The sequence below is a fragment of the Danio rerio genome, chromosome 9 (assembly GCF_052040795.2).
Source record: "Danio rerio strain M-AB ecotype USA chromosome 9, GRCz13ab, whole genome shotgun sequence".
NCBI classification, from domain to species: domain Eukaryota; kingdom Metazoa; phylum Chordata; class Actinopteri; order Cypriniformes; family Danionidae; genus Danio; species Danio rerio.
The window spans coordinates 48465055-48478183 of NC_141029.1; the positions used below are offsets into that span (position 1 = coordinate 48465055).

At 39.7% G+C, this 13129-nt stretch overlaps 1 protein-coding gene across 5 annotated transcripts in view; it reads left to right on the top strand.

Annotated features, from left to right (window-relative positions):
• slc4a3 (solute carrier family 4 member 3) overlaps window positions 1–13129 on the top strand; it is a 208714-nt gene that overhangs the window by 42370 nt on the left and 153215 nt on the right. For all 5 annotated transcript variants that reach the window (NM_001423525.1, XM_087265860.1, XM_087265861.1 and 2 more), the window contains one exon: window positions 729–881. In NM_001423525.1, the coding sequence (NP_001410454.1) occupies window positions 828–881 (54 nt within the window). In that variant the 5' untranslated portion in view covers window positions 729–827. The remainder of the gene's footprint in view (window positions 1–728; window positions 882–13129) is intronic.

Sequence of the window (13129 nt, forward strand, 5' to 3'; positions counted from 1 at the left end):
CTATAATGCTGAGGTTTCATCTTTGGGTAGAGACTCGATAATATCCACCTGCAGTGTGACTTCAATCAACCGGCATGTTTGTGTGCGTGTGTTTGTGGGTGTGTGTGTGTGTGTGTCTGGGTTTCTGTGTCAGAGGGCGGGGCCTCAGGTTTTAAATCTCCCGGGTTTGCGCGTGCACGTGAATAACTTGGTTTCGTTCGTACGTCATGGCGAAACACCTAATGACTCGGTATCAAGGCGACTCGTTTGAAGCACTATGAGTCGACTATTTTATAGATGAATCAACCGTTTTAAACACTGTACTCTTACAGATTTAAGCCTTAGCTGGATACTTCACTTCACTTAGAGCTGTGTTACACACTACATGGAGGGGAATTTTCAAAAACCCATAATATGGGCTCTTTAAATTTATTTATTTATTATGTGACATGGACATCACAAATACACTCGACAAACCAAATGCATAGTTTGCTAACTTGTTAATTCTCAACACCTGTTCAAGGGAAGCTTGACTTTTAAAAATAAAAATAAATCAAAATAAAATAAAAACATATACACAACATTACAATTCTTTACATACAATAACTATGAGGCAAATATGTGCATGTTCTCTGTAATATATTCTGCCGTAATGCATTTATTTCTCCATGTGCACTCACGCCTGTGTTAGTTTTATGTTGTCTATAGAATATGACCAAACGTTGTCTCTCTCTCTCTCTCCATTACAGGTTATGCCACCCCACAGGCTGACTGGAAACCCAGCCGTGAAAGAGAAGGGCTGATTACAGACCCCTAGTGTACCCGCAGCTGCGCCCGTCCCTGTCCCCATGGCGACAGGAGGTCATGCCCCCGAGACAGATGTGTTGATCAACCTGCATCAGGTGAGAGATGCCAAAAACCCTCTCTGTTATTTCCAGGATCTGTGTGTTTTGAGCTGTATTTTTCTTTTGTGTGGTACCGCTCGACTCAGCAGGATTTTGGCTACGTTTTTAGCTTTTCCACTTTAGCTTAGCAACACTTCAAAGTGGATGGGATTATAGAAATATCATTACTGTATAGCTGCACCGCGTCTACCGCTGTGACTTTATTCTGGGTCACTCTTATCTAACTCTCGCTGGATCTGCTCCTTAGTTTTCATCTGTAATGGCCGCCTGTTTGAATATGTCTTCAAGGAGAGTTTTTACATTGTATGTTATACATTGCTTACTTAGATGTCTGATCTGCTGCTGATCGCTAAATTTGCATTTTTCATTTAAACATTTAGAATTGTATTTCCTTAGAAATCCCGATTTTCACATATACAGTGCTCAGCATAGAAAAGTACACCCCTCACAAATCTTTTAAATTCATATTTTAATAGGAAGCTATACATTATTATATTTGTGCATATACATTAGATTAATCAGTACTGAAACCAAATCTGGAGCTAGATTTTTTGTCTTGTTTCTAGACTAAATATCTAAAAATTCCTAAATCAAGAATAATTTTCTTGACAAGCAAAGCATATTGTCTTGTTTTGAGAAATAATATGCGAATATTAAGTGAGTTTTTCCTTAAAACAAGCAAAATAATCTGCCAATGGGGCAAGCAAAATAATCTTACATCAAAAGAAAAAAACAAGATTATTTTGCTTACCCCATTGGCAGATTATTTTGCTTGTTTTAAGGAAAAACTCACTTAATATTGGCATATTATTTTTCAAAACAAGACAATATGATTAGCTTGTCTAAAAATGCTTTTTGATATAAGAAAATTTAGATATTTAGTCTAGAAACAAGACAAAAAATCTAAGCAAGAAAAGCATTTTTTGTAGTGTATCTCTGTTTAATAAATCTGTTTTGTTTAAATGCACCAAAATACATTGCCAAATTCACTGAGAAATGGATACAAATGGATATTAATTTTCAAAATGGGGTGCACTTAATTATGCTGAGCGCTGTATATGGATTTCTAGGGTGTATATCTACAGTAAAAATGCATGGACTACCAGTGAAAAGGGTATTTTGCTCAAATATGAAAGTTGGCTCACTATTTACTCTTCATCAAGTGGTTATAAACCTTTATGAGTTTCTTTCTTCTGTTAAACACAAAAATACATAAAAGAAAGTCAACGGTTACAGGTTTCCAGCTTTCTTTAAAATATATACACTCACTGGCCACTTTATTAGGTACACCTGTCCAACTGCTTGCACATTTTTAATCAGTCCAATCACATGGCAGCAACTCAATGCATTAAGGCATGTAGACATGGTCAAGACGATCTGCTGCAGTTCAAAATAAGCATCAGAATAGGGGAGAAAGCTGATTTAAGTGACTTTGAACATGGCATGGTTGTTGGTGGCATGGTGCTGATCTGCTGGGATTTCCATGCACAGTCATCTCTAGGGTTTACAGAGAATGGTCAAAAAAAGAGAAAATATCCAGTGAGCGGGAGTTCTGTGAGTGCAAAAGTCTTTTTGACGCCAGAGGTCAGAGAAGAATTGCCAGACTGGTTCTACAGGCTACAATTCACATGACACAAAATGTTGCCCGGTCTGATGAGTCTCCATTTCTGCTGCAACATTCATATGGTAGGGTCATAATTTTGGCATCACCATTATGAAAGCATGGATTCATCCTGCCTTGTATCAATGGTTCAGGCTGGTAGTGTGATTGTAATGGTGTGGGGGATATTTTCTTGGCACACTCTGGGCCCATTAGTACCTATTGAGCATTGTGTCAATGCCACAGCCTGCCAGAGTATTGTTGCTGACCATGTCCATCCCCTTATGACCACAGTGTTTATATCTTCTGATGGCTACTTCCAGCAGGATAATGCGCCATGTCATAAAGCGTGAATCATCTCAGACTGGTTTCTTGAACATGACAATGAGTTCACTGTACTCAAACGACCTCAACAATCACCAGATTCCAGTCCAATAGGGCACCATTGGGATGTGGTGGAATTGGAGATTCGCATCATGGATGTGCAGCCGACAAACCTGCAGAAACTGTGTGATGCTATCCTGTCAATATGTCCAAAATCTCTGAGGAATATTTCCATTATCATGTTGAATCTATGCCATGAAGGATTAAGGCAGTTGTAAAGGCAAAAGAGGGTCCAACCTGGTACTAGTAAGGTGTACCTATAAAAGTGGCATCAACAAGACATTAGGGAGCAGTTGGACAGGTGTACCTAATAAAGTGGCCGGTGAGTGTATAAACCTATATAACATATAAAAATATATGCAAACATATATTTTTGTTAATACTTAGCTGCATTATTTCTGCAAAAGTCCCCTACGAAGTAATGAAGACCACAACTGCCATGATTCACAGCATCATCAAAATACGCCTTTGCTTGTTGTGAATAAACATCCTCTAGTGGCAGAAACTACATTCTTTGCCTTGAAATCCGTTGGTGTCATGTGAGGGTTTAGTGTATTGTGCTGCAAATCCACAGTTGACACTGTTAGTTACGCTTCTCTTTAGCCAATCAGATTTTACATTTCATATTTTAGTATCGGTACGACTTGGTCTATGGCTTGGAACCTCAGCCAAGAGGATCTTTAAAAAAACTGTGAAAGTGAATACACTCCAGAAGTGAGCTACGCCAGTCTGTACCATGCTGTGGAAAAGTGCCAGTACTCACACTGCTTCAGGCCGTTTACAGGTCTCAGGACTGTAGTACATGTTGGTTTTGTGTTTGCATGAAGAATAAGTGCAGCTGCAAGTTTAGTTTCTGTGCTAAGACTATTTTGGCTCTGCATGCTCAGCAGAAATCTGTGAAAATGCTCTGTGAATCTTATTTATCGTCAATCCTTATTTACTGTTTTTAGATTTCGCAGAGCCATTCCCTCTTATTTTGAGAATGTTCTTCATCACTTTTAAGGGAACACTCGGTGTGATGCATGAGTACCATTGCGTGAACGAATCTATGTTATGTGGCTTAGGAAAGCAAGCGAATGAAAAGGATGTGCATAGTGGTTATAGTTTAGATTGTAATACAAATTAGTTTTGGTACAATGCGGCAAAGCATGGTTTTTGTGTTTCTTGTTTTGATGTGCTTTCTCACAAAAACCCATAATCATCACATGTTTGCACAGCAGAATAAGAGGAGATTACAGATTGGAATTGTTTGCATTTTGAAAAAAAAATGTCCTGCCTAAATTCTGTATAAATTTGTGCTGGCACTAGTGATTCACCTGAATGATAAATAAAGACTTCTTGCATAAGAAATACAGCCAGGTCCATAAAAATTTAGATATTGACACAATTTTAACATTTTTGGCTCTCTACACCAACGCAATGGATTTGAAATGAAACAAGATGTGCCTTAACTGCAGACTGATTTGATTTGAGGGTATTTACATCCAAATCAGGTGACCGTTGTAGGAATTACAACAGTCTGCAAATGTTCCTCCCACTTGTTAAGGGTCCAAAAGTAATTGGACAGAATAATAATCATAAGTCAAACTTTTACTTTTTAATCCTTGGTTGCAAATCTTTTGCAGTCAATTACGGCCTGAAGTCTGGAAGACATGGACATCACCAGATGCTGGGTAGTGCTCTGCCGGGCTTCTATAGTTCCTGCTTGTTCTTGGGGCATTTTCCCGCCAGTTTTGTCTTCAGCAAATGAAATGCATGCTCAATGGGATTCAGTTTAGGTGATTGACTTGGCAATTGCCTAACATTCCACTTCTTTTCTTTCAAAAACTCTTTGGTTGCTTTTGCAGTATGCTTTGGGTCATTCTCCATCTGCTCTGTGGAGCGCTTTCCAATGAGTTCTGAAGTATTTGGCTTGATATGGGCAGAAGATATTGCCTGAAACACTTTTTGCATTTTTCAGCAGCCACATCATCAATAAATACAAGAGAACCAGTTCCAGTGACAGCCATAAATGCCTATGCTATGTCACTACCACCACCATGCTTCACTGCTTATAGGATCATGAGCAGTTCCTTTCCTTCTCCATTCTCTTCTCTTCCCATCACTCTGTTTCAAGTTGATCTTGATCTCATGTTGATCTTGATCTTAAGCACTGTGAAGGCTTTTTTAGAAATCTGGCCTTCTGGTTTTTGATGCTCAGTTAGTGTTTCTAAGCTCACTGGTTCGTTTTTTCTTTTTAAGAATGTTTCAAACAGTTGTTTTGGCCATGCCTAATGTTTTGGCTATCTCTCTGATGGGTTTGCTTTGCTTTTTCAGCCTAATGCTGTGTTCACACCAGATGCGGTACGCGCGGATAAATCGCGCTATTCGCACGTAAATAGCCGCGTGAACATTTGAGTTTACTAGCTTCATTTGCGCGTCAAACCCCGCTTCATTCGCGCCTCAAATCCGCTTCATTCGCGTGTCAAATTAACTTCAGAACAGACGCGGATTCGCATGATGGGCAGGGCTTCTGTCTTCCCGGTGACTGTAGCTTCGTTGCTAAATGGCTAACATGGATTTTATGAAGAAAATAACAGTGTTTATGTACTTTATGAAGGATGAAAAACAGCGTCGATACGTTTAGGACCGTGTCTGAGTCCACTACATGCTTTCAGAGATGCATCCAGCTCTGTGAGCTCATAAACTCCTCCAGAAACTGAACCTGGATCACGGAGGCTTTCAACGGTGCTTCTGACTGAGCCAAGCCCAGTTTGATGACTGTGTCGCCTGGAGGATTTCCCCCGGGAGACCATCAACTGGTTATACATCACAATCACGCCCCCACATGAGCAAGCTTCTGATTGGTTAACGTGGCGCGAATGTCCGCTGAAGTTCAGATCGCGCTATTCGCACCGCGCCATTCGCGTGTATCGCGCCGCAGGATGTCTAATCGTGCGTTTGCATTGACTTAACATGGAAATCACTTGTGCTTGACGCGCATTCCGCGTCTGGTGTGAACGCAGCATAATGATGGCTTGCTTGATAATTAGAGAATAACATATCTGGCCATGCAGCTTAGAAGCCAATTGTCCAATTATTTTTGGACCCCTAACAAGTGGGAGCCACATATGCAAACTGTTATAATTCCTATAGCATTCACCTGACTTGGGTGACTTTGCGTGCCTCAAATTAAAGCTGACAATCTGCAGTTAAAGCACATCTTGCTCATTTAATTTCAGATCCATTGTGTTGGTGTGTAGAGCCAAAAATGTTACAATTGTGTTGATTTCCAAATATTTATGGACCTAACTTTATATCACGGTATGTCACACAAAGCAGAAAGAAAAAGTACTACTACTTGTTATTTAAAAGACAGAAGAGAAGAAGAGAGCTAGAGAAAATATGGAACACAAATTATAAATGTAAAGTTTAACTATCCAATCCAAATCCAAATGAATCAGTGCTTTTCTTCTCCACAACACAGAAGAAGGAAATTAAACAATGTGTAACAACAATCAGAATAAGACAGCAACCACTGGCAAAATGTAAATCATTTTAATATGTTAGGGATAAATTACAGCAGGCGGTTGTTATTGCAGAAGAAAGTCGGACAGGCTTATTGGCAGCCCAACGCTAAACATAGCACTGCTGTATTAGACTGAAGGGCTTTATTCTTGGCACAAAAAAAATGTTCTGAGACGTAATAGTTTATTAAGCCATTCCATTAAATAAATGGAAAGCTGACAGAAACAAAACAGCTGATGGAGTATACACTAACCTGCGCATTATTCACACACAATATGGTGCCAAACTGTCAGAAATGCAAAGTTGACAGAAATGAAACTGGCTGAATGAAGCATATACTAACCTACAGTATGTATTATTCATTCACAAGACAATGCCAGCAAAAAGCCACAACATGACAGACAGGCAGTTTGTTTGTGTATGGATCTGTATTTACTGTACTGTATGCATTCACTGATGCTCAAGGGGATTCAAAGTTCCAGAATGAGCCTGTGTTATTTAGTTATTAGTTATTTATTTAGTTATTTTACACTCATATATATGTAGTTCATATAGTATTAATGTTTAAAATATATTACATTTTAAGATTAGGATGATGACGAGCCCTTGAAAGATTAAAACCGTGTAATTTATAACTACAGCTGATCAAATCCTTATTAAACAGGCAAATGACATTCCAGTTCAGTTGCCTGGTTCAGTTGGCATTTCTAAGTGGAGATGCTGGATAAGTTGGCGGTTCATTCCGCTGTGGCGACCCCAGATTAATAAAGGGACTAAGCTTAAAAAAAATTGAATGAATGAATATTGGTGAATATTGGTGACTTTTAGCATCACTTCAGGCTTCAGTGTCACAATCCTGCAGAAATCATTCTAATATGCTAGTTTGAAACATTTCTAATTATTGAAATGCTGTTTAATGCTTAAGTGCTGCTTAATATTTTTGTACAAAATGCATGCAATATAGACTTATAAACCTAGAATTGTAGTTGGTTGCTATGCAGTTTCCTGGGTGACGGCAGGTTGAATGCTGGTGGCGCAGTGCCAGTCAGTGAGGCACAGGTGTTGGGTTACACGTGATGGCTGATCACGGGATAATAGCATCAGTCTGACCTCCGTCTCGTTTGACACTTAGGATGCACAGATCTCAGCCAGTGTGTGGAGATCTGAATGGCCCTTTTTGTGGATGCCTGCGCTTCTGTGTGTTAGTGTTGTGTGTTACAGGAATTGTTTCTTAGGCTGGCAAACCTGATTGTAGACAGTTTTCAGTACTGCAGTTTAGAAAAAGATTGAATTGCTTTTATAAACAGTGGTTCACTGAAGAAATTGTTGTTCTTCAGACACATTCATTCATTCATTCATTTTCTTTTAAGATTAGCCCCTTTATTAATCAGGGGTTACCACAGCGGAATGAACCTCCAACTTATCCAGCACATGTTTTAAACAGCTGATGCCCTTCCAGCTGAAACCCATCACTGATCCATACACACTCATTCACACACATACACTACGAACAATTAAGCTTACCCAATTCACCTACAGCGCATGTCTTTGGACAGCGGGGGAAACCGCTGCACCCGATGGAAACTCATGCGAACACGGGAAGAATATGCAAACTCCACACAGAAATGCCAACTGACCCAGCCGAGGCTTGAACCAGCGCCCTTCTTGCTGTGAGGCAATTGTGCTATCCACTGGGCCACCATGACCAAGATACGTTTAATTAAATTTATTAAGGATAAGAAAAGCATATTTCAGTTTATGGTGTAAAATGCTTTACCATAATAATTACCATAATAATAAAAGCTACAATTAACTGTAACTCACACACACTAAAAAAACTGCATGCAAATTTGAAAAATGCACACACTGTAAAAATGCTTCATGACTTAATTTTTTGGTTGAATCAAATACATTTTCTAGTCATCTCAACTTATTTCAATCAAACTGGCTATATAAAAATATGCAGTAATAATAATAATAATAATAATATAGTTGATTAAAATAATATTGCATTTGTTAAAGGACAAATGCGGAAAACCGAAAAGACCCATACAGAACAGTTTTGAATGAGATTTTAAGCTGTTCACTCTCATAAATATTTTTTTTGTAAACACAAATCAGATATCAATTTCCCAGAGATGGGTTGCGGCTGGACGGGCATCCACTGTGAAAAAAAAACGTGCTGGATAAGTTGGCGGTTCATTCCGCTTTGGCGACCCCGGATTAATAAAGGGACTAAGCCGAAAATAAAATGAATGAATAAAATCAGATGTCAAGCAGTAGAACGAAGCAGAAAAATGCTGTAAATCTCAAAGCAGCATTCTTTTTTTCATTTAGCTGTCAACCAGCTGTGGCTTACAATTATGCGACCTCGAATATTGAAATAAAACATGAAGGCCAACAGTAACTGAGAAAATCTGTTATGCTGACAGAAGTGCAAAAGAACAATTAATAATGAGATGTGTTGTTGCTGTCTCTGCAATTGTTCAGTTTGTACTTGTGACCCAATGCTGAAACAAGCCCATGTGTGCTTTCAAGAGTTCCCACTTAGATATGCTTGGCACTTATAGCAGATTTGGCATGCTGTCCCGGGAGAGAACCCTGAGCTCGGAGATATTTGAGCCCAGGGCTCCCGCCCGGTCTAGAAGCATATCAGGAGAACCGAGATCAGGTAGGTCTCGATCGCTCCCCAAAAAATGCCTCTAGCTCGGGACAGCAGCCGAGTATTTTAAAGAATTTCCCCCAAAAAGCTAGAAGGTTTTTACTATATTCGGCTGCTGGATATAGTAATTAAGGAATGAAGAAAGAGTAGGGGGCTCCAGTTGGAGCAAAGTTTGAAACTGACTCCTGCGGAAGCCAGAGCGGGGGAGGGGGTTGGGGGAGACTAGTGAAGGGGGGCCATAAGGGGTGGGCGGGGTTGGCTCATTAAGAGTCAAAAATAAGCTCGAGGAACACTCCAAACGGAGATAGAGCGGGGGAGTGGCAGCGCTATATATAAATATATATGTATATATAAGAGAGTATATATATATATATATATATATATATATATATATATACATATAAAATGGGGTAATCTAAGGCCTGGAGGGGGTGATCAGGAGACTTCTGTGAGTCAGAATGGGAGCTGCGGGAGTTGGGTGCAGCAATTTTGTATTTTATTTTATTTTGCCATCTCTAGCAGAAATCGTGAAGTGTGATTTGGGCGGTGGAGATTTCTGCTAGAGGGTGAGTGGCAAGTTTGGGCAGACTCCTGCTGGAGTCGATGCTCGTGGAACACTCCGACTGGAGATAGAGCGGGGAGTGACAGCGCTCTATAAAAATATATATCTATTAACGAAAGTCCATAGATATATATATATATATATATATATATATATATATATATATATATATATATATATATATATATATATATATATATATATATAATGAGTTTCAGTGGCCTGGGGGGGGCAGTGACTGACCCCTGCGGGGGTCGGCGCCCGGGGAACAGGGCAAGCTGGCCTACTCTAGCAGGAGTCTGGGAAAGGGGATTTGGACAGTGAAGACTCCTGTTGGAGGGTGATGGGATGAGTTAGGTGCTCGAGGAACACTCCGTTAGGAGATGGAGCGGGGGAGTGACAGCGCTATTATAAATATGTATCTATGTACAGGTGTATATATATATATATATATATATATATATATATATATATATATATATATATATATATATATATATATATATATATATATATAAATAAAGATTGCTAAGGCCTGGAAGGGATGGTGAGACGACCCCTGCGGGGGTCGTAGCTTGGGGTAACACTTCTGCGGAAGTCAGAGCTTTAGGGGGGGCGGGGTCCGGCAGGAGTCGGGAAATGGGAGGGGGCTGTGAAGACTCCAGCGGAAACGGCCAGGGTGGCGGGGTGACGGGGGGCTTGGATGAAACTCCAATTACCTATGTGGCTGGGGGAGGAAACTGAGTGTTACTCAGGCTAGAAGGAAGAAAAAGAAGAAGGTAAGGTGGCTGGGTCACACCCTCGCCCTTGAGTGGATGTGGGATTATGGCTGACAAGAGCCATCTGGGCTTCTTTGGGGGGCCAGTGGCTAGGACGTATGTCTTGAAGGCATCAGGTGACCTCCTTCCTAGGATCTGGATTTGTTGCTGCCCTTTGTACTTCTGTGATGGCTGCACATATTCTGAAACATAGTATACAGGATTAAGAGAAGTAATTCAACACCTTTAATACTTTTTCCACACATTTAAGACCTTATCACCACTTTAAAAAAAAAATGCTGGTGAGATTTATCTTACAGAATATTTACTAAATATTAAAAAGTAATAAATGAATCCAACTAAACAATCGAATACAGAAACATGTATATTAAAATCTAGCCGATTCGACAGGTTGTCACCCATAGAGCTGCAGACTGATAGTGTTGCAGTAAACAAGCGGCAAGCTGTCAAACCTTAGTAGAAATTTACTGATTACGTAACTACCTAGTATCCTGATATTCATGGCTTGAATACAGTCAAACTTTAGCATACGATGATACCTTGTACAATAATAAATGTATTACCTTGTAAAGGAATCTAAGACTTTCTAATACTTTAAAGGCCCTCAAACTCCTCTATATTGACTTATCAGCCCCCAACACCTTCTGATACTCCGCAGACTCCCTGTGTAAGAGTGACCGGGAGTTGATTCGGGGGAAACCTGTGGAGAAAAGAACTGCTATAAGCATCTCTAAATCAGAATCGTATGACAGGGCGGTTGTGTCATCTATAAGTGGGAAGAAGAGGGGGGGGCTGCAGAGGGAGAATGAGGCTCGGCGGAGCGACTCTGCTATAGCGGAAGTACAAATGATAGTCAGCAATGGAGCGTTATGAGTGCTAAATATTGTCAATATTATATTGGGGGGGGGGTTTTGGGGGGGGGGGCTCAAAATGGCTAATGTCCTAAAATGTCCTTGTGTAATTGATCTGTTTGCATAATAAAGAAAGAGAGTTCTTCATCCTGCAAAATTATATCAGTTATGCTGTGATGGGATGTGAGATGAACTTTAATGTTAACTTAGAACATCTCTGAACCAAAGTCTAGTGTGAATATGGCATCAAGGGTGTGGGCTGTATGGGCGGAAAGTATCTTTGCGAAGAGTGTAAATGCATTAGGAATGGATGAAGAGTATGATGGGTTGAATGAGGGCAGTTTCAGGAGCCGGCAGTCTTGAACTCTAAAATGGAAAACAAGAGAGAATTAGAAATGAAATCTTAGCAACATGGCACGTGTACAGCAGACATGATTAATTGTAATGGCTGATATTCGTGGGAGGAGTCTTCATAAGTGTATGGGCGATTGTGAATGGAAGCTCCTTTGTCAATGCATGTTCCAATACTTAATGTCACAATGTGTGAGGGTTGTAGAAGTGGGCATTTGTCCTCCTGCAGGGTGGTAATTAGAAGGAGAACTGAGCGTATGGGGCGTTTCTATGCTGGAAGTCCTGGGATTACCTCTTGGTCAGCTGGTGAGATGATGATGGAGTGGAGTTTAAACCCCTTACTGATATAGAAGTTTTTTAAACTCGAATGTATTTAACACAAAGTATGAAAGGCTACTCCATGGCCAGAAATGTCCTCCTCTTGTTTGTTGCAGTCGAGCAGGAAATTGTTTTCTTACTGCCATTATAAACTGACTGACGTTCAGGTGTATTGATGTGAGAGTCACAATTGGCGTGATTATCGGTATACTTATACATGTAGTTACTTTATTTCATTATTTATCAGCCTGCACTATTCCTTGTGTATTTATTTAAGCAGGGATATATATATATATATATATATATATATATATATATATATATATATATATATGTGTGTGTGTGTGTGTGTGTGTGTGTGTGTGTGTGTGTGTGTGTGTGTGTGTGTGTGTGTGTGTGTGTGTGTGTGTGTGTGTGTGTGTGTGTGTGTGTGTGTGTGTGTGTGTGTGTGTGTGTGTGTGTTATTTACACACACCTAAAGAGTGAAGGGACCAAAATCTCAATATTAATATCAGTATGCTCATTTCAATACTCAAGTCAAAGCAAAGAAATGATCACAACATTATTTGGTGCTCTAGGAGAGGCTGAAATATCAATATTAATATCAATACCAAAATATTGATGTTAATTCAATGACATGATTTTTTTTATGAGACAGAAGCTTTTTATTTTGTTCAAAACGAGATAAAATAAATACTGTACTGTCACCTAGTGGAATAAAACAACACATTCAGAAAGAGACCAAACAGATCGAAGATCACACAAAGGAAACATTAAAATGCAATGAACTGAAATGTGCAAAATCCAACATACCAGGGCTAGGCGTTTTTTTCTCGATTAATTCGAAATAACATTTAAAGACGAATTTGTTTTGTATCAAATCGGGGTATCGCGATTTCTTATATAAAAACCATTAGATACATTATAATTGCACCACTGCGCTTTGGTTTACTCTCTGTATTAGGCTATACCTGACTGCCTGTCAGGGTTTCAATCATGATAGTGAGGGACTGAACACAGATTGGACAGCCTAATTTAACCCAATGCATGAAGTTGTGGGAATGCATTGCAAAGCTGCATGGTGCAATTACAACAAATACAAGCATTTACCTTAAGTTGTGTATTTTTGTCTTTTTAATACCGTTGGATCAAACGCGCTATGATCCACTTCGCTATTCCAGCACTGCCTGACGAGGGGATTTACATTCAGACTAGCAACAAGTAAAATCCT